This window comes from Mastigoproctus giganteus, chromosome 4 (assembly GCF_048544385.1).
Source record: "Mastigoproctus giganteus isolate SK-2022 chromosome 4, ASM4854438v1, whole genome shotgun sequence".
NCBI classification, from domain to species: Eukaryota; Metazoa; Arthropoda; class Arachnida; order Uropygi; family Thelyphonidae; genus Mastigoproctus; species Mastigoproctus giganteus.
Window position 1 is genome coordinate 178,098,432 of NC_143578.1, and position 27,666 is coordinate 178,126,097.

The 27,666-nt window shown below is 36.1% G+C and overlaps 1 protein-coding gene across 1 annotated transcript in view; it reads right to left on the minus strand.

Moving 5' to 3' along the window:
* Nucleotides 1-27,666, minus strand: part of LOC150087223 (proto-oncogene vav-like) — a 433,316-nt gene that overhangs the window by 166,975 nt on the left and 238,675 nt on the right. Inside the window, exons 11-12 of the mRNA XM_090371895.1 lie at nt 26,468-26,560; nt 7,504-7,595 (exon numbers count right to left, since the gene is read on the minus strand). Coding sequence (XP_090228021.1) covers nt 7,504-7,595; nt 26,468-26,560 — 185 coding nt within the window. The remainder of the gene's footprint in view (nt 1-7,503; nt 7,596-26,467; nt 26,561-27,666) is intronic.

Genomic DNA, 27,666 nt, shown 5'->3' on the forward strand with positions numbered 1-27,666 from the left:
ACACATTTCGCCATAATAATCCACGGAATTCCAGCTGTCGGTATTATCGCAAATTCAATAAGATCCAAGTTTACTATCCGTTTATGATAGGTGCACTAACAGAAAAGCCCAATAAACAGGTAACTGCTAATTGTTTTATGATTGTGACCTCCAGGAATCCGACCAAACCACGTGATATGGTCAGAGACGATCATAGGGTAATCTCCAGTGCTGCGGTCTCCTGCACCGATTAAATGACATGTTGTCCCAATTAAGCGAAGTAAACCCTGGCTATTTTCTCAATTGGGTTCTGTTTTTTAAGATTTGCCCCAAATAAACAACTGTCCTGATTAACCAGTGGCCCAAAATAACTGGAATTCACTGTATTTTTGTAAATTAAGTTGGTGTGAACTGCTTTGATCTAGGTATGCCACAGTATAAACATACAGCTGCAACTTTTGACTTTCAAAAAGCTGGAAATCATGAATTTGTAAGCAGGAGGAAACTGGGGGGGGGGGGGGGGAGCAAGAGTTTCAATGCAGGAAAAAAAAGGAAAATGAAATTTTTGAGAAGTTGATATTGCACTAGAAATTTAATTTCACTGGCAAAATACAGATTTTATATTAAAATGCAGCCTAAAATTTTTTAGTTTGTGGATTCAGTTTGGATATTTTATTAGATATTAGCTGATTTTGACAGCTTGAAGAAAGATACTGTTGCGGACTTGGTCTTCTTCAGAGATGAGTCAAAGTTTTGTTCATAACAATGACCCTGCTATTTAAACTTCACTATTAGAAGTATTTCCGAAGCTTCAATGAAAAGAGAAGATCTAAACTTAGTTTTTCCTCTTCTCATCTGGCTGAATATTCTCACACACACTGCCTTGTTATGAGGAATTGGTAAAATGATAAGCATCACTTCAGATAACACTGGTTTACAGTGTATCTGGGGTTTGAGTAAAAGTATGTGACAGTTATTTATGTATGTTTCCTAATTACTAAACCGAAGTCCGTTTCTATCACAAAGATTTTTCACAATTCATTAACAACATATTACCTAGGTATTATACGTAAATGTACACGTAACTATAGTTTCTGTAATGGTTTACAAGTTTTATACCCCAATATTCGTAATCAGTATCAAATATTTCAATATCATTATCAAAAATCATTTGAGAGGGCATAAATTCAAATTGAGAAAAGACATATGTAGGATAGATGTGCAGAAGTTTGCCTTTAGCCAGTGGGTGGTTGGTTGGTGGAACAGACTTCTATCCTTTGTTGTGGAAATTGATAGCCTAAATAAATTTAAGGCTGAGTTGGACAGGTACTTGGAATGAACGGAGGGGTAAAATGGGAGCGTGTTTTTTTTTTTTTTTTTGGCTGATGCTGCATAAGCTTGCTTTCTTGCATCATACGCCTCTACTAATGCTAATGCTATTTGCCTCAAATACAACAGATTGTGCATGTTTAACCCATAACTACAAAACACACACACACACACACACTGCAAGGTAGACAGGCCCCACCCCGCTCTTCCAGCCCATCTGTGATTCCCAGAATTTTATTTTCTGAGTGGAGTCTGGGAGACTCCTGTGTGTAGTTATGGGTTAAACTTGTCTGAGCATGCACTCACTTGTTTGTACAGTCCACTCAACCACAGAGCCTATATATAAGTGGAACATCCCTTATGCGGTCACAGTACTCCTGTAAAAACCATTGTGAGCTCTCATTGTGTGTTAGTTTTCTTTTAGTATGGCAACCAGAAAGTGTATAAACAGTCCTGACATATTTTGTTACGTATGTGGTTGTTTTGTTCCTGTAAAGCAGAGGCGAAATATTACTGATTTTGTAAAAAAATCGTATTATGCATACTCTGACATAAAACTAGGTGATCAGGATAAATCGTTGGCACCACATAAAGTATGCCATACATGTGTCGAACATCTTAGAAAATGGAGTCAAGGAAAAAAGGTGTGTTTGCCATTTGCTATTCCTATGGTGTGTTGCAAGCCGGTAAGCCATGCCAAATGTTACTTTTGTGTATGCAACGTTAAAGGTTACAATTCAAAAAATAAAAAGGACATCAAATATCCAGATCTACCGTCAGCCAAAAGACCGGTTCCACATGAACCTGATCTGTTTGTAAAACCTCCACTAGAAACTTGAGCCCACATCATCTTCCACCGAAGCAGAAGCTAAAGAGGTTAGTGAAGAGGAATGTTATCAACCAGAAAATATTTTAATGCCACAGCAATTCACACAAGTCAAACTGAACGATTTAGTAAGGGACTTAGGTCTTCTAAAGTATGCTGCTGAAATTCTGGGATCCAGACTTCAAGCGAAGAACTTACTTGCTCCAGGTACATCATTTTCCTAGTACAGAAATCATGAAAGGGAGTTTATACAGTATTTTTCACAAGAAGGTCCTCTCACATATTGCGGTGATATCGCTCGTTTAATAAATGCCTTAGGAGCTCCATTATGTTCCTAGTGAATGGAGACTATTTATAGATTCTTCTAAGGCTAGTTTAAGAGGTGTTCTCTTGTATAATTGAGATAAGTACACATCTATGCCAGTTCCTCATTCAGTCTACTTAAAAGAAACTTAAGACAATCTAAAGTTGCTTCTGGAGAAAATTAAACATCAAGATCATGAATGGCAAATATGTGGGGACTTAAAAGTGTTATGTATGTTGTTGGGGAAACAGGGTGGGTACATTAAAATACTATGCTTTATTTGTGAATGGGATAGCAGAGTTAAAGCGCTGCATTGGACAAAGAAGCAATGGCCTCGGAGGTACAATCTTACACCAGGGTCAAAAAATATTGTGCACGAAAGTTTGGTGAAGCCAGATAAAATGCTTTTACCTCCACTGCATATCAAAAGTTAGGCATAATGAAGCAATTTGTTAAAGCATTGAATAAGGGTGGCAACTGCTTTAAGTACCTTTGCAGTACATTTCCTGGTTTATCTGATGCAAAACTTAAGGAGGGTATCTTCATTGGTCCCCAAATTAGAAAATTGGTTTTAGATGGTCAGTTTAAAACTACTATGACTGATGTTGAAAGGAAAGCCTGGATTGCTTTTAAAAGTGTAATGGACAACTTTCTAGGAAATTATAAATTACAGGATTATGAGAAAATTGTTCAAAATATGCTTGAAAAGCTTTGCAATTTAGGTTGCAATATGAGCATCAAATTCACTGTTTCCATGCTCATCTTGATTTCCCCCCCGAAAATCTTGCACAGATGAGTGAAGAACAAGGGTAGAGATTCCATCAGGACATAAAGGAAATGAAGCAGAGGTACCAGGGAAGGTGGAATACAAGCATGATGGCTGACTACTGCTGGTGTTTAAAAAGAGAGAAACATGGCACTGTACATAAAAGAAAAATGATTAAACGTTCTTTTCAAACAAAGAGATGAAGGTCTGATTAATGAAAGTTTCAGAATTTTGATTAATACTTGTTAGTATTTACGTATTTTTTGATATATGAAAATGTAATCCTATCAATTTGTCATTACTAAATACAATAAAGTTATATACTTTCATAAAAAAACAATACTTTTTTATTTCTTAAATTGTGATGTATCTGGATGTGATAGAAAAAAATCTGTCATATTTGAAATCACAGCAATATATTTCAGCAGCAGGACCTACTGAAATTCAAACCCCAGTGAACAAACTTAAATTTGTAAACTAGTGTAATCTGTTATAATTCAAGGTAACTTGTGCACTTGTCAGTTTTCCAACCAAGGACTACTGCACATCAATTTCTTCTTCTTTCATAATAACATCTAGTAGGTTCTCACACTGAAACTGACAGTAATGATACTGCAAAAGATCTATTGCTTGATCTTGACCTTTAACACCACAAAGTACTTGGGAACTTGTACACAAAAAATTTAAAATGACCCCCCCCCAGCCCCAAACATTTTTCATTTATTGAGTAAATACAGCCCCTAGCCAAAAATATCTGGCAAATCTGCCATACATATAGAAATGGTATAGTGCAGTATACAATTATTAACAATACAAATTCACATTACAAGTCAACTATACTGTGCAATGGTCATCCCCTCAGCTACAGCACAACAACCTGGATAAGTAGGCTACAACAGAAACTGATGAAGAAATTTATCATTTATTACATCTTTTTTTTTTTTTTTTCCATACAATTTGTATGCAAAGCTTAGCAAGCAGCATGGCTGCTGATCCCGATGGATGTCTTCGAGCATCTAGTGAAGTCAATGCCTAGGTGAATAGGGGCTATTATCCATGTGAACAGTGGCCCAACATGGTATTAAGTAGAGGGTCATAATTCACCATATAAATACAGTAAACCCCTGCTATTCGCGAGTTCGCATATTTGCGGTCGCTGATTTAATATAAAATGAAACCTAAAAATGTGAATTTTAAAGCACCGTGAATATTTTCCGCCATAAAAAAACATGGGCGTGGCTAAAATTATCTTTCCCAGTCAAAACAGCATTCAGTGGGTGGGGGGGGGGGTGACAAAATCGCGAGCGTTGATGTTTCTCGCTAATCCTTGTTCAGTATGTGTTATGAGCTTGTCATGGAAGATTTGGTCATTTGCTTTTAATTTATATGCTTATAAATTGAATAAATTTATCAATTTATAAATTGATATGCTTACAAAAGTGATAAATCTACCGTTTTGAAGTGTAAAACAGACTTTTTCGAGTGTGTTAACGAAAGAAGTGCCTTTATTGTGGACAAGTTCTTTTTTACCCGTACAAAAATATGGCTACAAATAACAAGAGAAATGTGAAAATATGAAAGAAGGTTATGACATTAGTGAATAAAATTGAGTTATTAGACAAAATTTCTAATGGTGAAAGTGTCTCTTCAGTGGCAAAACATTATAAAATCATGAGTCAACGGTACGATCAATCAAAAAATCGGAAGAAAAAAATCTGCCGTATTGTCCGTGAAAACACACTAATTGCTTCAAAAATTTGCTCTGTAACTCGTGATGTTAAATTAGAAAAAAAATGGAAAAGGCTTTAAATCTGTGGATAGAAGACCGAACTCAAAATAAAATTCCGTTTAAGTTCGCTCATCATTCGTGAAAATGCAAAACTCCTTTATCAACACTTCAGCGAAACTGGTGATAGCACTGACGGGATAAGTTTTTTTGCTAGCAAAGGCACTGGTTTGAAAGATTTGTTTGAAATTTCTAATAAATATTACATTTAATATTAAATTGTTTCTTATTTTCATTTCAATGCCATATGCTTGCATTTCACTATGTACAGTCATATTATGAAGTACATATAATACATACATAGACAAAATTTTAGACTAGTTTTTCTTATATATTTCATACTTTGTAACGGAACCCCTTTATTACTATGGAAGCAATAACTCAGTATTCGCGTTTTTGGTATTCGCGACATTTCTCAGGAACGTAACCCCCACTATTCGCGGGGGTTTACTGTATTATGCAGTTATAATTAAATTGAATGGCTAAGTTAAGAATATAATGTCAGACTATTGTTTCAGTGTTCTATAAAGTTATAATCTTAGTAATTAATTGATAAGGAGATAACTATATTTAGTTTTCACTTTTATTAATCACAGAATCTTTATTAAGTACAGAAAAAAAAAAAAAAAAGAATTTAATTAATTTAGGGGGGGAATCGGGGGGGGGGAGAAATCAAACATCCTGAAATGCAACACACTATGTACACTAACTTCTCTAAATATATTTTCAGAATGGGCATTAAGTGCTGAAATATAACTGAAGTTTCCATTAAAAATGCATTATCTGGGAGCACTTAACGGTAATATGGTTTAGGGATTACTTAAGTGCTATATCCTTTGGTTTTCTCATTTCCGGTAGTTCTTGATGAGATGGACCACGGTAGACTCATCTCATCAGAACCACATGGTAATTTATTGGATTTTTTATTCTACTCATTTTAATGTATTTTATTTTATCTTAAAATTCTGCCCTCTTTGAAGTATTTGGTGAGAGCATTAGTTACTTATGAAAGTACATAATGCTCTCAGCAAGCATAAGTGATTTCAAATTATTCTTTCAGAGTGTACTACAAAATATATTGAATGGTGACTGGAGTATATCATGGCTTTCAAGAAAACCAACTTTTCTCAAAATAAGTTTGAAAATTTTGAAAAATCAACTGTGTGGTCATCTGCATAAGATAACTCTAGCCATAAGGTGAATGTTGCAAGTGCATGCATGGATCATAAGATCAGCTGCATGTTTCTATACAAATTTATTCAAAACCAATTTATAAAAAATGGTTTGAATTAGTCCACCTATCAAGTACAATAATTCTATACATAATTTTAAATTTAGGTTTAAAAATAGAACTATTATTTATCATTATTATAAAACCAAACAGAGCAGTAAATAGCTGCTATATAAGTCAATTTGGCTGTTATGTCTGCAGAAGCAGATATTCCACAACTACCAAAGCTAAGAATGCATAGGGGACATTGACATGCTGTGACAAAAAAAAAGTGAGGTACACAGGCAAATACCATCTTTACAATCTCATCACTAAATTTTAAAAAATAAAAGATGCTTTGTGATGTAAGTTGTGCAATAGGTGTCATGCTTTAAGGTGTGGTGTAAATAGTGAAAATGCTCCTGCCTCAATCTAATTCGCAAGCACAGAATTTACTAAACAATCTACAAAGGAAAATCATTAGACCATCAATCTATGGTATAAATCATATAAAGATAGGCAGTCCTTCTCAAGAAAGACAAAGTCTAACCATACATCTCAGAAGAACATGCCAAACCCAATTGACAAGTGTTGATCTGTAGCCAACAGAAGCATTATTAGGAATAAAACCATTGTTACAAGTGTCACAATCAAAGCTACCCAAACTTGATACAAACCAATTTACCACTACAGGCATGCAAGTAGGATCTGCTACATACAATAATACCAGTGAAATCAGGAAAAAAAAAATTATCGAAAACATGATAGATCAAATGGAAAATGACAAAGATTTTCTCAGACATGTTTTCATATTTATATTTGTTTAGGAAGATGAACAGATACAACATGAGGATCTGAGGGTTAGAAAATTGTCACATTATAAGGGAACGTATATAAGCCAGTCCAAAAGTGAATGCCTCCAGCTTCCTCATGCCATTTAAATCTTAAATAAAATAACTTATGATTAGCATTAATAAGTCAGATAATATAATAATAATAAAAGTCAGATAATAAGACTATACCTAATTGGTACCAGGATATTGGGCATCTACAGTATGAATTTCTGATACAAGCTGGATGTATAAGCTAAAGTACTGCTCAACCATTTCCATTATTTATTTATTTTTTTTTTTTGTTACTTAAGTGCCCTGACTTCAGGGTACTTAAATGAGCGAGTCAGCAGAACTAGTACTGGTAAACACATTCTACCAGACTAGTATTATTTTAATAATAAAAACAGGTGACTATATAAAAATACATGAAAGGAGCTGTATACTAACATTACAGTCCATTGATAACTAACCTGTTTTTCAGTCTATTGTCATCATGCGATTTGATTTTTAATTCACCATCCTTCAACAATCTCCCATAGTCTTTTAATTCAACATTCTCTGGCTAAGAAAAAAGTAGCAAAAATTACTTTAATATATCTAAAATGAATGCATGAACAGAAAAAACAGATATATAAATATTCTATTAATTTAAAAATATGTATAATTGCTTAAAAAACCATATTCACATAGATAGAGAGAGAGAGATGTGCTCCTGTTATATAATACTGTATTTTTCTCAAATACCCAGCTCCATTGAATAAGCTGCACCTGCACACGCTAATTTTTTAAGACATTAAAAAAGGAAAAGAAATAAATAGAACATGTGAATTTATTGACATCACAAGGTACACATAACAATAGTACACTGTGACCTGTCTTCAAATCAAAACTATCAATATCAAAACAAAAATATACCAGCATAGCTGCTACTGGAGAAGGTGGGTGGGTGGTTGGTTGGTATAGAAGGTTATCGGCACAAGGGCAAATTAGGTCTATTCCACTGTTTGAATAGATGCTGAAAATTTGCTTTATTTGAGATTAGAAATATTTGTATAATCTGGTTTGTTTGAGATAGGTGAAGAGCTTATCTAGATTAGCATGGTTTTCCAACAGGTTGGGTTAGTGATAAGGGTTCTTGCATTTGTGTCAGAGAGCAAAAGGTAGTATTTCTGATGGGAGAATAAAATGAATAGTCTAAGAGGATATGTCGAACTGTTAGTTGCGATAAACAATGTGTGCATTTAAGAGGGTCATTGCCCATGAGCAGGAACAAGTGGGTCAGGTGTCTGTGCACCCTATGTGCAATCTTGCCAGTATTATCTCTTCATGTCTGTTTTGCCTGAAGCTGGAGTTCCATAGTTGTGGTACATGTTTAATTTTGAATAATTTATTGTTCATCTGTGTCTTCCAAAAGTTTAACCACTAGTCTCTACAGATACGTTTTACAAGATCTATGTAGGGTACTTGGTAAGATGTAGGTGCGCTGCTGTTTGGATGCTTGGCTGCCTGGTCTGCTGTTTCATCCCTGCGATGCCAGAGTGCCCTAGAATCCAACAGAAGCTTACAGTATGATTCCTATTCTGCAAATGATTTAGATGAGACCGAATTTCTTTTACTATGGGGTGTGGGGGTCGAGAATTTATTACTTATTGCGGATAGTGCACTCATGAAGTCTGTATATAATAAACTACTGGTGGCTGGATGAATATTGATATTATCTATAGCTAGCAGAATTTCATACAGTTCTGCAGTATAACTGCTACTTTCAGTTGGAAGATATATAGACACTGTGAATGAGGAAAGACTGCTGCAGCACCTACAGCAGCATCTGATTTTGAGCGATCAGTATATATTATGCAGCTCTCCACACTGCTAGAAGCATGCCCTGCATGCTTTGGTTTCTTTAAGCATGATTTCAAAATGTACATTCCAGCAGTGCATCATCTCTTGTAGTCCAATACCAGTTAGTTTATTTTCAGTGGATTTATTGTTGTAGAATGTTTTCCATTCATGATTGAAAAGTAGTGGTTGTTTGGGATGATCAGGAACGCCTTTAATTCTGGCTGCATAGGTGAGAAGTAACATTTTCCTTCTGAGATGGAGTGGTGGTTTGTGTGCCTCGATATAGACTTTGGACCAGGGATGTTAAAAAAGCCCCAAGAACTGTATGAAGAGCACTGTGCTGTATAGTATTCAGTCTTGTAAGTACAGTTTTCTTAGCTGAGTTGTAGACTATTGCACCACAGTCTAGACGTGACCTGATTAGAGAATGATACTAATGCAGGAGAGTATCTATCTGCTCCCCATGCCATAGCTGAGATGGCTCTGAGTATATTAAGTTTTCTCAAGAAGAGTTCTAAGATAAGTTATATGCATGGAAAAATTATCTAATGTATCCAAACCTAAAAAGCTGGCAAGAGGGATTTGTCAGTTTTTTTTAATTTAAGTTCAGGCTCTGGATGTAATCTGCACTCTTTACAGAAATGAACTGCAACTGTCTTTTGTTCTGACAGGCGATAACCATTTTGTAGAATCAATATCTCTAACTTATTTGTGGTAATTTGTAACTGTATCTCAATTGTGTTAATGTTTGGTGAACGGCATGATATGGCAAACATATCTATTTTTACAGTTTTAGAAATATTTTGCGTCATGATGTTTGGCTTAATTGCAAAGAGGATGGCACTAAGGATGGACCCTTGGGGCACCCCTATTTCTTGGATAAAATATTGTGCAAGTACATTCTGGTGACGAACTTGAAAGGTTCTGCACTTAAGAAAATTCTGACTGAATTGTGGTAATTTTCCTCTCGCCCCTAGGCTATATCTAGACTATATCATTACTAGATGTTCATTTTTAATATATGCATTGTGAATGTTAGTTTTGGCTCTTATCATAAGATCCATGCAGAATCTGTTTTGTCAGAAACCATATTGGTTGATATTTAACAGCATCTCACTTCAAAGAATCCATTTGTCTGCTGTGTATCATTTTTTCTAGTGTTTTACCCAGACAGCTAGTGAGAAAAATTGGTCGGTAGTTTTCTGAAGTGATTAATCCTTTCCTAGTTTAGGAAAAGCAAGTATTATGGAATGATGCCAAGAGGCAGGATAAACACTTTCAAGAAATATCCGGTTGTAGAAAACTAGTATTAAGCTTAAGGCTGTATTATTTAAATGTTTGAGCATTATGTAGTAGATTCCGTCCAGTCCTTCTGCACTGTTTGCTGTTCTGTCCAGAGCTTCTTGAAGTTCAGTTAAGATGAATGGCTGATGATAAGGAAGAGATTGGGTAGTGTTGAAATTTATTTTATATTTTTCTGCTGAGGTTTTGATTTTTCAGGAAGGAATTGTATGCAGATGCTGCTGATATTTGACTGGAAGTCTCTCCTAGGACATCGCCTATTTCCTTAGAGGAAGACGGTTCTTGTCCATTTTTAATCAAGATTGGAGCAGTAAAAGGAATACACCTTTTATTTAATTGTTGGATTTTCTTCATATGTTCTTCATGTGTCCTTCGTGATCGTATTGGCAAATCTTATCCAGGATTCTCTTTTGGCAGTATAACTGCTACTTTCAGTTGGAAGATATATAGACACTGTGAATGAGGAAAGACTGCTGCAGCACCTTGGTCTTGTATGACGCTTGTCTTCTGATTTGTTGTGTTTTTGTCATTTGTTTTTTATATATAATGAGGTTGGCAGTTGTGGGAAACTACGGTACAGATTCCAAGCTTTATTTTTTTCCCTTTTGGCACTGTTACAAGCGTCATTCCACCAGTGTTTTGCATGTCCATGTTGGTTTTCAGAGGACTGAGGAATTGTTTCAGAAGCTGATGATAAAATTTGTGTGGTAATGTGCTTGGTGACTTCATCTATCAGTTGATAGATCGTGTTTTAATGAATTGATTATTAAAAGTAGCACAGATTGAATATTTTTCTCAATTTGCTTTTGTGAACTTCCATTTTGCTCTGTAGTCTGGACAGTAGGATTGTTTTATTTGAATTTGGAATACAATTGGAATATGATCCCTGTCATGCAGATCATTTAAGATTGACCACAATGTACTGGGAAATAGTATGGGAGAACAAGATTGACAGATCAATTGCCGAAGTGGATCCTGTCGGTAGATGAAGATAAGTGTGATGGCCAGCTCCCAAGTTAGTCTGCAGAAAGAAAAGTCGAGAGGAAATTTTAGAATTTACTAAGATTGTCACCCCTCCATTTGTGCATTTGGCAGTATTCATGTCTTTTCTATACATTGTGAAGTTTTTGAATGAGAGAGTTACCTAAGGTGTTTTTTTTTTTTTTTTTTTTTGTTAGCGCATCGGCTTCTGTGGCCATAATGCACCGCACAAAGTTTTTGCATTTTACTCTGATCCAAGCCAAGGGGATTAGAACCAGCAACCTTTAAGTTGCCAGGCAGGCACTTTACCCACCTGGCTAGCCCGGTTGGCAATCCTGTGGTGTTAAATTTGTTTCTGTAAACACATGATCATTGGATTATATCTATTGATCAGATCATCAGTATTCGCATGCATGTCTCTACAGTTCCATTGAAGTATGTGCTACATTACATGGTTTTTGGAGTTGTTTTGAGCTGTCTGATTTTTTTTTTTTTTTGAGCAGTTTATTTGTAGCATTCAGTTTTAGGTCTATCTTTTTTTGGGAAGATGGGTCGCTCTGTATCAGCGTCTTCCTCTGAATGAAGATATAATATAGTTTCATCTATTTCAGTCTTGTTGTCAACATCCATATGTATAGAAGATTGTTTCTTGGTCTGGACATGTTCTGTTGGTGCTGATTTGTCTGCTTTTTTAGTAGTTGTAGGTATATTGGGTGGAACTGAATTTGAAGTATTACTTCCTTGTTCTTGTAAACTTTGTTTGGCAGGTTGCAGCTCTGCATTAAGCACGAACCTGGCCCAATTGGCAATTGGATTGTTTGGAGGGACTGTGATGTCAGTCTGAGTAGCAATAGAAACACTCTGTTGAATTACTTGTGCACATGTGCATTTCGGTATAAACTGCATGATGTGCTTTTTGGCTTCCTGGTATGTTACTTTGTTTTCTGTTTTGTATATTTTTACCCACTTTCCATATTTCACAATTTTTTTGAATACGCCAGATGATTACCCTTGCAATTGGGACAGGTGAAGGAGATTACAGTACAATCAGCTTAGGTGTGTTCTGTAGAACCAGAATTTGGGCATATCATAGCACCAGGACATGTGCCTGAGAGTGTCCAATATTTCTGGCACTTATAACACCTGATGGAATTTGGTATATATATGGACATATACGACAATTTAGATACCCTGATTTAATTGTTGTTGTTGGTAAATTTGGGGTACTGAATGTCAGTATTATGTCCTGCGTAGGTGTCAATTCCCCATTCTTTCCAGATTAATATTCTCTTTGCTTGTATGACTCTTGCACAATTTCTTCCTCTGAGATGTTAATGAGGTCCCACTCTGCTATAACTCCTTTGGAGGTATTTAGAGTGGCATGTGCTGTTATTTTCACAGGTATTCCACCAAAGGTGGTCACAGTTTCATTAATGTTTCTGAATGTTTTGGCTTTATCGTTTCTACCAGATCTCCAGCCTGTAGATGTTTTACCATCTTTGGTGTTCTTGCAACATTTTCTAAGCATTTCTGAATTAGAAATGGGGATGATTTTCTCACAGGATAGTCTGACGGTGAATGTATAAGGAGAAAGGCTGGGTGATCTTGTTGACATGGATTTTTTTTTGTCTTTTATTTTGTATGGATCAAGTAAAGGAAAGGTTTCTTTCTCCATTTTATACTCCTTTTGGTCCTGAGGGTTGGTTTTACCACTCAGGTTACCGGCTCTGCCATGGGGAGGCAGGAGTAATGCCACGAGTGGACAAGAGGTTGTTAGGTTAGTTGAGTTAGTAACTCTAATAAAAATAAAAGGAAAGGCTTCTTTTCTTTCCTGACTTAACTTATTATTTGTAAGACTAAGTCCACTTTTTGAAAGAATTTAAGAGAAACTAACAGGAAACTTAAAGAGAAGAGTGATTCCTTTAGAGGAGAACACTTTAGATAACTCAGAAATCACTTGGGCATGGAAATGCTTGGCATGCAGGGCCTCTGGAGAAGACTACAAATACTTCTGTTTTCAAAAGCAGCTGAGCTCACATGGTTAGGATTACTATCCCACAAGTGGTTGTCCTCAGTGTCATGGTTACATGTCCACACAAATAAAAAATGTGCAAACATGGATTCTGCCTACACTTTGTGAAGCTCTTTTCCACTAATATGGGCAAAATGTGTGTCCGCATATATATATATTTTTTATTCACAACCAAATCTGTTCAATTTTATTAATCACTCAATGCAGCTTTAAATGCCAATTTAGACAAACATCCAACAAATAACCATATCCAAATTGTAAAATTGGTTGTAGCATCAGTGTCATCCTTCCAGGATAGTGAAGATCTGTATTCATGCTTCTGTTATATACCCATGGAAGCTATCCAAAACAAACGTTCTATGATGATTTATTAGTGAACCTGAATGATTCTGCCAGATGCATTTGATCCAATCTAGGATTAGAGCACTGTCCATCCACCCTATTGCATCAAGGGACACCTGTGTATTTTGAAGTGTCCCTATTGCATCAAGGGACACTTCAAAATACACAGGTGTTTGATCAGTAATACTAATTTGGGAAAGAATATACAGATTCTATGCAACAGACTGATAACAAAACAGCTCCTCTTCACAGACATCCCAAAATCACTAGGAGACGCCTGTTTTTCTTATAATACTGTTTCTTGAAAACCTCATTACTCATCCACAGCTTTCCCTGAATTCGCTGTTCTTTGGCCAATGCTATAGTATCTAACTGGAACATTTTGGTTGATACTATATACCTAAACTGCCACTTCACTTATATATTTACAAAGCTTTTCTTGTATTTCTGGATATTTTGCTTTCTGCCAACATTTCTTTTAGGGTATGCAATGTTCAAGAAAAATGATATCTCAAGAACCATCAAGACAGCAATAGATTGCACGTGCGTGCAGATGCACACAATTTTAATATAACGAAAACAAAAACTGTACCAGTAGTTTTGCATCTACTTGCATTTCCCTATCTTGCCTATCTCTTCCATCATGCAGTATGATTGATGACTTTTGAGGTTATGATGGCGAGATCCAATATTCCTTACATTTCGAGGGTACAGCTCTAAAACGGTGTTTGCAGGCTGGCCGCTAGTAAGTACACCGAACCGAACCTATTGGTAACTCTCTAGGAGGCTTCTGGATCAGCTAGTGTATAATCTTGCTACCTATACTCTGCCAGATAGTGACCGGAGGGAGTCCGAGTTAGTGTGTATGCAGGGAGCATTGTTGAGGCCACATTATGTCAAGGATCTGGGTATATTCTTACCACATGTACGCCATATCCAAAAATTTCATTACTTCATACAGCATGTCCCACCCACTTTTTCTTCTATTGAATACACCATGAATTGTCAAACTAATAGAGCAAGTTTATCTGCGAAAAGATCTAAACCTCCCAAGGACTTCCTAATTCATTTCACAAATATACGTGGTCTCAATTCTAATCTCAACGATGTCCATTTCCACTTGCAGTCTTCCAAACCCCATGTACTTTTTCTGACAGAATCTCAGTTATCGGTTGATTCAACTACTGCTCATCTCAGATGTCCAAATTATTCGCTGTATGATTCCTTTCGCCTCAAAGGTGTACTTGTGCATATGTCCGTTCTGATATTCCCTGTCAGAGACTTGGCAATTTGGAATCTCCTCTCTTTGATCTTCTCTGGCTTAAAATCTCTCTACCTCATTGTGTCAAATTCATCTGTTGTCTCTTCTCCCAACTCCACTAATCACTTGGAGCTCTTTGACTTCCTCCAGTCCAACTTTCCTAACAGTGAGGTAATTTTCCTTGGTAATTTTAATGTTCACAACTCCAGCTGGCTTCCGTTTTCTAGTCACACCGACCCAGCAGGTCGAGATGCTGAGGCTTTTGCAATTACTAATGACCTAGCACAGATTGTTCATTTACCTACAAGAATAACGGACAATCCTAATCATACAGCCAATATGCTTGGTCTTTTTCTCACAAACAACCCTTCTAAGTACACGGTCGAAGTGAGAGGTCCTTTAAGCACTTCAGATCACAACTTGGTGATTGTCTCTTCTCCAATGGAACCTTTATCTCATGGCTATTCCCAACCTCATGTTGTTTGGCATTACAAGAATGCAAAATGGGATGACCTGCGAGACTTCTTTTCTTCTTTTCCTTGGTCGGATTACTGTTTCAAAACTTCTGATGTCAACGTTTGCTGAGATCGTGTCAGTGAAATTATTGTTGTAGGAATGGAATCTTTTATCCCACACTCCACTTTAAAATCTCGTTCTTTATCTAAACCTTGGTTTCCCAATAAATGTGCTAAGGCTGTCCAAGAGAAGAATGTTGCATATCGTAATTGGCTTGTTTCTAATTCTTCAGTTTCATTTTCTGCCTACACCAAAGCTCGCAACAATTGTAAAGTAGTTATTAATCAGTCCAAACTAGACTTTGAACAGGCTAAGAGTAGAAAACTTGCTTCTTACCCTAATGGTAGCCGAGCATTCTGGTCTCTTGCCAAAGCTATTGGCTGCAACTTTTGCCCATCTCTGCTCCCACCTCTGTCCAAACCAGATGGTTCTGTTGTCACTTCAGTCAAGGATAAAACTGACCTGCTAACATCCCATTTTTCTTCCAGCTCATGTATTAATGATCTTGGTAAAACACCTCCGACCATTCCTAACACGCTCCATTCAATGCCTCCTGTGGTCTTCCGTCAAAAGGATATCAGAAGGATTTTGATTAATCTTGATGTGCTAAGAAAGCTGCAGGTCCTGATGGTATTTCTCCACTTGTTCTCAAAACCTGTGCTCCTGAACTTACTCCTATTCTTTGCCGCCTTTTTTCGCTTTCTTATTCCAAAGGTGTTTTTCCTTCTGCTTGGAAATTTGCTCATATCCAGCCAGTTCCTAAAAAGGGTGAAAAATCCCTCCCATCCAATTATCGTCCCATTGCAATTACTTCTACTCTTTCTAAAGTAATGGAGAAATCAATTAACCGCCAACTCTTAAACTACCTAGAAACCTTCCGTCTGATCAACGATCGCCAGTATGGATTCCGTCAATGTCGATCCACTGGTGATATTCTGGCTTATGTTACCCATTTATGGACTAATTCAATGGAAAGGTTCGGTGAAACACAAGTAGTTGCTCTTGACATCTCAAAGGCTTTTGATTTTGTTTGGCATAAAGGTCATCTAAACAAGCTTCCATCTTATGGTTTGCCAACTGTTTTTAGTAATTGGTTATCCAGTTTTCTCTCTGATCGCTCACTGAGGGTGATGGTAGATGGCTCTCTGTCTTCTAACTTCTCCACTAATGCCGGTGTCCCCCAAGGTTCAGTTCTTTCCCCCACTCTTTTCCTCTTGTATATCAATGACCTTCTTCCATTGACTGGAAATCCTATCCATAGTTTTGCCGATGATAGCACATTGCATTCAACTTTCCATTTTGAGAAACCTTGTCCTGCTCAATCAGCTTCAACTTCTCGAAAATCTGCTGCCAATTCCTTAAATGCCGATCTTCAGGTAATTCTCCAGTGGGGCAAAGACAACTTAGTTGATTTCAACCCTTCTAAAACTCAGTCTTGTCTTATATCTCGCAAAAAGGATTCTTCTGCTCCTATGCTTATCTTTAGTGACACTCCAATTTCTAGGCAAAATGATATATCTCTTTTGGGGATTACCCTGACTTCTAATCTCTCTTGGCACAAGCACATTACAAATATTGCTTCCTCTGCATCTAAAAAACTTGGTTTTCTCTTTCACTCTCGGCGTTACTTTTCTTCCAAACAGCTGCTCACTCTGTTTAAATCTCAAATCTGCTCTGCCATGGAATATTGTTCCCACATTTGGGGTGGTGCCCCCAAAACCTCTCTCAGGCTTCTTGATTCCATTCAGAAGAGGGCAGTTAGTGGAGAGACTCTAACAGAGTCTCTCCACTCACTTTCTCATAGACACACTGTTTCTGCTGCATGCCTCTTCTACAGATACTTCCATGGGCACTGTTCTTCTGAATTGGATTCTATAATTCCCGCTCTCTCTTTCAAAACAGTCCAAACACGTGCCGCCACCAGCCAACATCCATTTACTGTCCAACTTCAAACCCACAGAACCAACTTTTCATCTTCCTCATTTATTCATTCAACTGCCGTTTTCTGGAACAATCTTCCTTCATACGTATTTCCTGAAAATTACAATCTACAGAAGTTCAAGTCCAATGTCAACAAATATCTTCTTTCGTCTTCTCAACCTCCAACCCAAGCACGGTACTAAGTACTATAGGTTCTAATACCTCTCGTGTTTGGGGTTCACATAAAAAAAAAAAAAAAATTAATTTTTGGCAAGCAGCACTTTCAATTGTCACGAGCAAACACTATATCCTACTCATGATAGAAAGTCATCTGGCTGCCAAACAAAGTCCATCATTTACCATTTTTATTTATTATTATTTACTTATTTAATTTTTTTTTGAAAAATTGCACAGAAATACTGCTATACCTCCTTTATTTCAGTCAACTAGAATTTATTTCTTATAAATAATGAAAGCGATTATTTATGAGTAAAAAATTCTAGCTGACAATGAGAAAAAACATGACTCACTGACTACAAATAAAGCCATCCTGGCTTCTTATAGCTACCTTATATATAAATGTTCAACGTGGGCTTTTGTTTAAAAACACCTCCCTGAGATCCCCTTCGGCTAATTGTCTCGACGGCGCTTTGTTTAAAGCAATTCCATTCCTCAAAGCATGTTTTAAAGCATTGCTTTCCAATGTTCTTTTAATGCAAGAGGAAATGCCTGTAAAGTATACTGTCTTGTAATTTTTGTTTTTATTCTTACTTACACTGGCTACTTTGAACTCAGAGATATTTTTACACAGATGATAAGGGATGCCCATGTATGTAATATTAAATAAATAATGCCAACACAAGCACTACGCTTTGGTCTAAAATGATAGAAATAATACTCAAGTGAAATAATACTCAGATATCAGCTGTGCAATTAAGTATAGCAATTTGGTAAAGTGTGATCATTCTAACACCCTAGTGAGCCTGTATATTAACCCTGGACATATTTTCTATATGAATTTCATCCAGATGTTCTTTCTTAGCAAGTCAGAAAATCACATCTAAATATAAACTAACAACAAACAGGGTTCACAATGTGGATGCCAAACTCTTTTTCTGCTAAGGAAAGATTGAACCTCTGTGACACTATGTAATGTAGGTTACCTGTGCCACTGAAGACCATTTTATTTCAAATGATAGCCAGTGATTCTCTTGGTTGTTACTGAATGATGTAATACTTCATTATCCAACAAAATGTCATTAGTTTATATTAGTGTAAGTCATACACAGAATTTTGACCCTGTCTGGTCATTTAACAGGTTCATCAAATCATATATCTATCAGGCTTGCTATTCCTGATAGCAAGCCTGATAGATATAATCCTACCAAATATAATTCCTGCATGAATAGTATCAAGATACTATTAAATCATTTAAGCAGGAGAAGATAACTCATGCAAACCATCACTGAAGGGGGGTGAGGTGAGCCTACATTCCTAAATGGAAAGACCAAGCCTCTAGGTACCAGAGATGCTGCCATTTTGCTTATTTGAAACCTGAAATAACCAAAAGTATGTCAGGAATCAGAATCCAAGACTAAGTTCTGGCTTCTACCATTTTTTCTAGCTTGTGAAATGAAAGATCTCTTGAGATTATGATGAGCTCCACTACCCTTTAAATTTGAAGAATACCACTTTAGCATTAGCATTAGTTGCGGCAAGAAAGCAAGCTTATACAGCATCAGCCAAAAAAAAAATCCCTTCCCATTTCACCCATCTATTAACTCCACATGTTTGTCTAGTTCAGCCTTAAATTTATTTAAGCTATCAACTTACAACAACAGATGGAAGTCTGTTCCAGCAATCAACTAACCACTTGCTAAAGGCAAACTTCTGCACATCTATTCTACAACTGACTTTCCTCAATTTGAATCTAAGCCACCTCAGGTTCTTAATCTGAGCAAGTGGAAGTATCCCAGCAGTGTTGACCCTGCTTAAACCATTCAAGGCTTTATACACCTCAATCAGATCACTTCACAGGTGCCGAGTCTACAGATGCTGCAACTTGCAAAACTTAAGCCTCTCTTGGTAAGAGCACCGCTTTGTTCCTCTTACTAATCTTGTTGCCCTTCTCTGTACTCGTTCTAGTAACTCTACATCCTTTCTAAAATGAGGCCTCCAGACCTGTATGCAGTAATCAAGGTGTGGCCTGACCACTACCTTATACAAGGGGATAATCACCTTCTCATCTCTGCTGGCAAAATTGATATATATCATTGATAAAACTCCATGACCTGCTCTGGCAGCAAGTCAGAGCTGCCAGAGCAGATCATAAGCAGTGCTTTGCATTTGTCAATGTTAATCTTTAGTTGCCACTTCTCAGCCCATCTGCCTAACTTTTCCAGATCCTGTTGCAGTAGCATACTGTCTTTACTGTCATTAACAACCCTGCCAACCTTTGTATCAGCTGCAAACTTGGACATTAAACATGATATACCTTCATCGATATTATTGATAAATACACAAAAGAACAATGGGCAGAGCACTGAACCCTCAGCGACTTGATCCACATAGAGTAGTGCCAATTTATTACCACTCTCTGCCGTCTGCCACTCAACCATTCCTCTATCCATTGGAGCAGTATGGCATTGCCCTTAATGCCATACTGCTCCATTTTGTAAAGCATTCTTCCATGTGCAACAGTATCAAAAGCTTTCCTGAAATCCAAGTATATGATATCAAAATTATTTTTTGCATCCAGTTCCTTTGTGACCATATCATAGTATCCAATCAAATGGTCAGACAAGACTTCCCTTTAACAAACCCATGCTGTGTCTAAACTATTACTGCAGTCTTGTCTAGGTGATCCTGATTTACATCACTTCTTTAACCAGTGACTATTATTTTTCCAGGAACAGAAGTTAAACTAACAGGTCTATAATTATTTATGTCACTCTTTGAACCCCCTTTGTGATTGATTTTGAGATATATTTGTGCATCTCCAATCCATGGGGATCTCCCCTGAATCTAAGGATGCTCTCGTAATTATGGCTAACTTCCCTCGCTGCCTCCTTCAATATAACTGGATATTTTCCATCCACCCCAGGTGCCTTTTTTAATAACTTCAAAAATTTCTCCTCCACTTTGCTCTAATTTATTACAAAATCATTTAGCTCTCTGTTAGAGTTTAGTAAACTTCTCTCCTCTTCTTTAAGAATTCCTCATGTGTGAATAAAGATGCAAATTACTCATTCAGTTTGTCAGCTATCTGAGCAGGATCATCAACAGCAAAACCACCAACATCAAGTGGACCAATCTGATTCATCCCCTTCCTTCTAGAGTTTACATAACTAAAGAAGTCTTTGTTGTTTTTCTTTGCATCCTTTGCCAAGGATTTCTCATAATCAACCATCGCTTGCCTAACCTCCTTTGTGACTTGATTATAGACTAGCTTATATCTGCCATTGGCTTCTGTGTCACCTGATAATTTATATGCATCCCACACATTTTTCTTCTCTGCCACAAGCCTCATTAGTTCATCTGACATCCATTTAGGTCTAAACCTTGAACAGTATTTCTTAGTTTGTATGAAAAGACTCCAAGATTAATTCCTCCTAGTAGCTTCCAAGGTTAATTCCTTGAAGGCTTCCGATTTAGAATTCACTGTTTTAAACATCATCAGTTGATCCCATTGCATAGAATTAAAAAAAAAAAAACAAATTGTCTGAGACCACTGTAGTCACCTTTATGAAAACAAAACCCTTCCCTTTACCCTTGATGGTAGTTAGATCATTAAGGGTTTTTTTTTTTTTTTTTTGTTAGTTGTTGGCACATCGGCCATAATGCACCTCCCAAAGTTTTTTGCATTTTAACTCTGATCCAAGCCTGAGGCGGGATTCGAACCCGCGACCTTTGGGTTGCCAGGCAGGCACTTTACCCACCTGACAGATCATTAAGTAAATCCCACATCCGTACACTGATCACTAGTGGTTCCTTTATCTGCAAGTGAAAATTTTATAAGTGAATATTGAAAATAATACTTTTTTAATAAATACAAACTTAATTTTGATAAGTCCTTAATTACAAAAATTGCCTCATAGTATTTGTACTTTTTAGTCCCTTGCTAAAATCATTGCCGGTAACCCCCCCCCCCTCCTGATGATTTTATTGCAACTACAGATAAAGATAAACCTTATCTTTAGATTCCGAACTGACAACTTTATAGTTCATTTCTTCACACACACACACACACACACACACACACACACACACACACACACACACACACACACACACACACCCTTTGAATTTTTTTGACAGAAAAAACTTCTCAGTTTCTCCTTGATATGTGTTGTGTTTTTACACTTCCTTACTCCACTAATGTTTTATCTATTGCAAGAAAATCCACCATTATCCAGAAATTTAAAGCTGTTGACTAATCTTGGCCATCTCTTTATGCTCATATTGCCTTAAATCAATTCCTTTTAACATAATGGAGAAATCTTTTAACTGTCAACCCTAGATGATCTCAAGCTCTTCAGTCAAATTAATGTTCACCAATACAAAGTTCATCAATTGTGATCATAGGAACCCACTGGAACATAACATAACCTAAGTCTTCCAGGTAAGGTGGTATCCTATCTCATCCCAACTCAGGTTTAACTTCTACCATTTGCAACTGCCTTCCACTTTGGCTGCTCCCTATGCATGGGCAATAATAAATAGCTATTATTAAACTTTCCAAACAATATTGAGATACTTCAATTTCTGCCGTTTCAGCTACTCTTTTGCTTTACTCAATAAATGAAAAAAATAAATAAGTAATAATAATAATAAATGAATACTCTTTTTCCTTCCATTGGGTTTAATGATGACATTACATTACACATTCTGTACAAGCCATATTGAAAGTGCTAAGTCTCATTATCAGAGAGTAAGTGCCAACTGACTCTGCAACAGAAAGATGACATCATAATTTTAATCCTCCCTCCCTCTCTCTCTCTCTGAAAAAAAAAAAAACAAAAACACATACTCGGATTTCTTTACACAGAATAACCTCTGGTCTGTATGTACATAAGAGAACTACAGCTTCCTCTTCTTCCAGAAAAACTGAGTGCGATTCAGAAACATTTGATTCTGGGTCCCCCCCCCCCTCACTTTTCTGCCCATTTTATTATTATTACTATTATTATTAGAAGTAGCAGTGTAGTGGTGGTGAATGCTGCTAGGTTTCATAGTTCATAGAGCATCAGCAAAAAAAAAACACTACCCAACTCACCTGCCTCATCCCCTCTAATTCTTTTTTAAATTTATTCAAACTATTCACTTTCCAAACAAGATGGGGATTTATTCCAACAACCAATTACCCTCTAACTGAAAGCAAATTTTTGCACATCTATCTTTTTTGATTTAAGTTTATGATGTCCACACATGAGTGTTGTCTGTAAGAGAGTAAGAATATCATCATCAAGTTTATTCAATTCATTTAAAGTCTTTAATACTTCAGTGGTCTCTCTTTGAATGCCTATCCAAGCAGTGCAATTTGCAGAACCAAAGTCCACTGAGGTAAGAATACTCCTCTGTGTTCTTGACTAAACGGGCTGCTCTTCTCTGCATCTATTATAAGAGATCCACATCTTTCTTAAAATGGGGCTTCCAGACCTAAATGCAATACTAATGATATGATCCCCTAACAACTACATTATACAATGTGATAAGTTTTCTCCAAACAATGCTCCACAATTGCCATCAAACTGTTTTGTAGTACTCTTTGTGCACTAAGTCAAAAAATACAATAAGCATGATATATATATATATATATCCAAATTATATAAGTTAACGTAATGCAAGTACCTCATCGTTTGAAAATTGATGTAACCATACTCCAACCGTACCTCCAGCTTACATGAAAAATATGCAAAGTTACATAAAAATATATCAAATATTAGATAAATAACATAATAAGCCCAACCTGGGAACCCATTTTGTAGGAGACGTTGTCGAGGGCTAAACCCCTACAAAATAAAAACCCAAGTTAGACTGAGCCATCGGTTTCTGTTATCATCTGCCTGTATACCAATTCCAATATCCATAATAATGGATAATACAATTAATTTAGCATTAGGTTATAGTAAATACTATAAATCAGTATAAAACTGGCCGTCCAAAATGTGGGTTATGTCTAATCATAATTTGTACGAATACAGACTGGATGATATTTAGCCCGACCGATCGCTACAAAATTATAAGCACAACTGAGAAATATTAATAATTGTTGAAAAATATGCAGAAAAATTATGTTGAACAATATGCAGAAAATATTTGCAGAAATAGGCTAATAAAGCTAACTAAAGGCGAACGGAAGTCAGAGTAGTTAAAGCAATAGTATCTCACTCCCCCTCGAATTACTCTAATAGTTCGTGAGATATGAAAAATTAAGGCAAGAGGATAGATAAAAGTAAAACAGAAAAGGAAAAGCATTTTATCAATATTACATCGGATTTTAACCGGGAGTGTAAAATCCCGACCCTAATAGTAGGGATCCTGGTTGATAGTAAGAGCTGGTAATAATATATAAATAGCATGCCAAAAAAAATGATGTTATAGATGCACTGATGGATCTTAAACATAATTTATTAGATAATGGTTTCCCACAAAATTTCATTATGAAACATATGAGTACTGCTTTGTCTATAGCACTAAATCAATACCACGAAGATATAAACAAATTGGATACTATGGAAGTTATCAGGCATAATAATATATATTGATATATTCGCTGTTTAAAAGAATTATCATCTGGTATAAATTCTCTGGTATAATTTCACTGTTTTTTAAAAACAACTATTGTCTGTTGTATTCATCAGGATCTTTGGAGCGAGTTATTTACTAATTAGCCTTTGTATATTCATGTATATACTAGGTACTGCTGTATAAACACGCTATATATAGCTTACGCCTTAGAAAAGTGGTACCTATATGTGTTTCTACAGTAGGAATTAATTCATTTTTACTAAGATTTCTCTTCGACATCTGAGAAATATTGGTTTTGTTTTCTTTACGATAGAGGGCGCTTTCATACTTCTGGTTCATCCTATACTTGGCTATTATTGGACATAGCTTAGGTGGCGTAGAATACGCGGCAGTTATAAACGTCCTGTGCGTTTGCTGCTGGCGTTTAGTTTTTCCCGCCCTGGGCTACGGTAAGGAATATAAGGTATTCCCGCCATTGTTGTTTAATGGCATTTTTTCCTTTCCTTTGTTTTAATCCTCACACAATGTTTGCCACTATATAATGTTTGATGTTTGGTTTTATAGTAAATTATAGTAAATTATCTTAGGAACTAGCCATTCCGTTTCTTCTTTTTGCTTTTTTCTGTTGCTTTTTGGCATGCTATTTATATATTATTACCAGCTCTTACTATCAACCAGGATCCCTACTATTAGGGTCGGGATTTTACACTCCCGGTTAAAATCCGATGTAATATTGATAAAATGCTTTTCCTTTTCTGTTTTACTTTTATCTATCCTCTTGCCTTAATTTTTCATATCTCACGAACTATTAGAGTAATTCGAGGGGGAGTGAGATACTATTGCTTTAACTACTCTGACTTCCGTTCGCCTTTAGTTAGCTTTATTAGCCTATTTCTGCAAATATTTTCTGCATATTGTTCAACATAATTTTTCTGCATATTTTTCAACAATTATTAATATTTCTCAGTTGTGCTTATAATTTTGTAGCGATCGGTCGGGCTAAATATCATCCAGTCTGTATTCGTACAAATTATGATTAGACATAACCCACATTTTGGACGGCCAGTTTTATACTGATTTATAGTATTTACTATAACCTAATGCTAAATTAATTGTATTATCCATTATTATGGATATTGGAATTGGTATACAGGCAGATGATAACAGAAACCGATGGCTCAGTCTAACTTGGGTTTTTATTTTGTAGGGGTTTAGCCCTCGACAACGTCTCCTACAAAATGGGTTCCCAGGTTGGGCTTATTATGTTATTTATCTAATATTTGATATATTTTTATGTAACTTTGCATATTTTTCATGTAAGCTGGAGGTACGGTTGGAGTATGGTTACATCAATTTTCAAACGATGAGGTACTTGCATTACGTTAACTTATATAATTTGGACATACCTAACGTCCGATGTAATGTTCTATCTTTTGATGGCATTAATCGGTTAGTTCTATATGTAACATTTTTTTATTTTTATATAATAGTAACACTTAATAATTTTTTTATATATATAAATCTTACAATTTAACACTAGTATATTGGGATTATATATATATATATATATATATATATATATATATATATATATATTTGTTAGCAATTATCTTGCTTTTCTGGGCCTTGAAGAAGGCCATGTCTTCCATTGAGAGAATGCAACATTCTGGGTCGTAGTGATACAATCACAATTTGTCACTAGTAATAATCGAAAAAATACAGTGGGGGATCAGTAGCAGCAGCCCATCGCTGGTCTTGCCTCGTGAGAACTCTCTGTGATCATTAGTGAGGATGTGAGAGACAAACCTGGCTGAAATGTGTTGCATTCCAAATCAATAAAATCTATTGACATGTCTCACAAGAAATACCAATTTCACTGCAACTTTGTGGATAGTTAAGCATTGATCACTCCTGATCCAACCACAAGCAATTGAACTGTTGACATTAGAAATTGATTTTAAAGGGTGGCCAGAGCAAGATTCATCCTTAATAGACACATTGCCCTCTTTAAACTTTGCAAACCATGAAAAGTAATTGAACAATACATAGCATAGCATCTTCTCTGAAAGCTGATTTTGAGATCTTGTACGTTTTCACTTTTCCCTAATTGATGCAAATTTGCTAGGCAATCACTCTTTCTTTATAGTTGTTATTTTAGGGGCATTAGCAACTAAAGCCATATTGCTCCGGGGATATGTGGTGGTCATTCCCTGACCTTTCCGCATCCTTGGTATTTGGTGGTCACGGGCTCGAAATGCAATCACTCATTTTAAAATGAAGAATGCACATGATATATCACACTCATATTTCCATAGGCACTATTCTTCTGAAATGGCATTATACTGTCCACTATTTTCTTCTAAAATACATTGCAAATGCATGAACCATTCAGTTCATTCATAGTTAAACTCCATTTTTCTGTTTAGTTTGTAATTTGCTAGTTTAAAATTTAAGTGATTAAACTCAAATTTATAAACACATTACTAACCATATCGAGATCTGTAATACTTGATTGGATATCACGAATTATTTGCAATGTCTCATTATCTCGCTTTACTTCATTGATATACTGCGCAAGGTCCTGTAAAAACAATGAAGTTTTATCAAACAGAAATTAATAATTAACTAAAAAAATTATTATTAATCATTAACATTTATAAAATACACAATAAAATTGAAAAACAGCTTAAAAATATCTCAAACATTATTGAGCAGCAGGAAGGCAGAATTTTAAAATAAATAAAAAATCACTTTTGGAGTCTTTGTAAGATATGAGATACAAATGCACAGACAACATATTTGGACAAGTAATGCCACTTGTCTGTGCAAAGTGGAGGCATGTATAGTCATGCAAATATAGGCATGGTCTGACAGGCTCCAATAACAAAGTTTGCATGCTGTCCACACAGCTGTACCTCACAGTACCTTTCAGGAACAGTAAATTGACTGATTAATTATCAATTTTAAAAAATAGTCTTCATTAATAATAAAATCCATCAGCAGTACAAATCAAAAAGTGCTAGGCAGAATATAGATCCCTGCATGACTGGGAATATAACTTTTTTTTTTTTTTTCCCCTTTTGCATTTTTTTTACAGTTTTTGTTGTACCTAGCAACCTTCATCCAAAGTGTCATATTGTACAGGTAAAAGTAGTAGACAAAGAGGAGGGGAGAGAGGAGCAGTGCCGCCCCCTGCAATTTCAAAATCTTTTTGAAAATTTTTGCAAATCTATCGAAAAGTTAGGATTAAATATTAAAAACCTGGTAGGAATCACAACTGGCAGTGCAAAAAATATGATTGGTAAAAACATTGGGCTTATGGGTAAAATAACCAAGAAAACGATAGATATCGGAGCTGAAACTCCAATTGGAATTCACTGCACTGTGCATCAAGAAGCTCTTTATGGGAAACTGTTGGATCTCCAACACATTATGAATGTGGTTATTTTAACTGTAAATTTTAACTGCACCAACTGTACTCTTGTGTATGTGTATAGTATTATGTTGAGTTCTGTTGTTTCTCTGGTTTCTTGGTGCAGGGCCCCCTAATGGTACCTCACGTTGCCCGCCACCACCACTGGGAAAGATCACATGGCCTTAATGTGGCTGCTGAAACATCAATGACTGTTTCAACACAGAAAAAGGGAAACCAATAAAACAACTATCAAATATGAGTGGCAGTTTGAT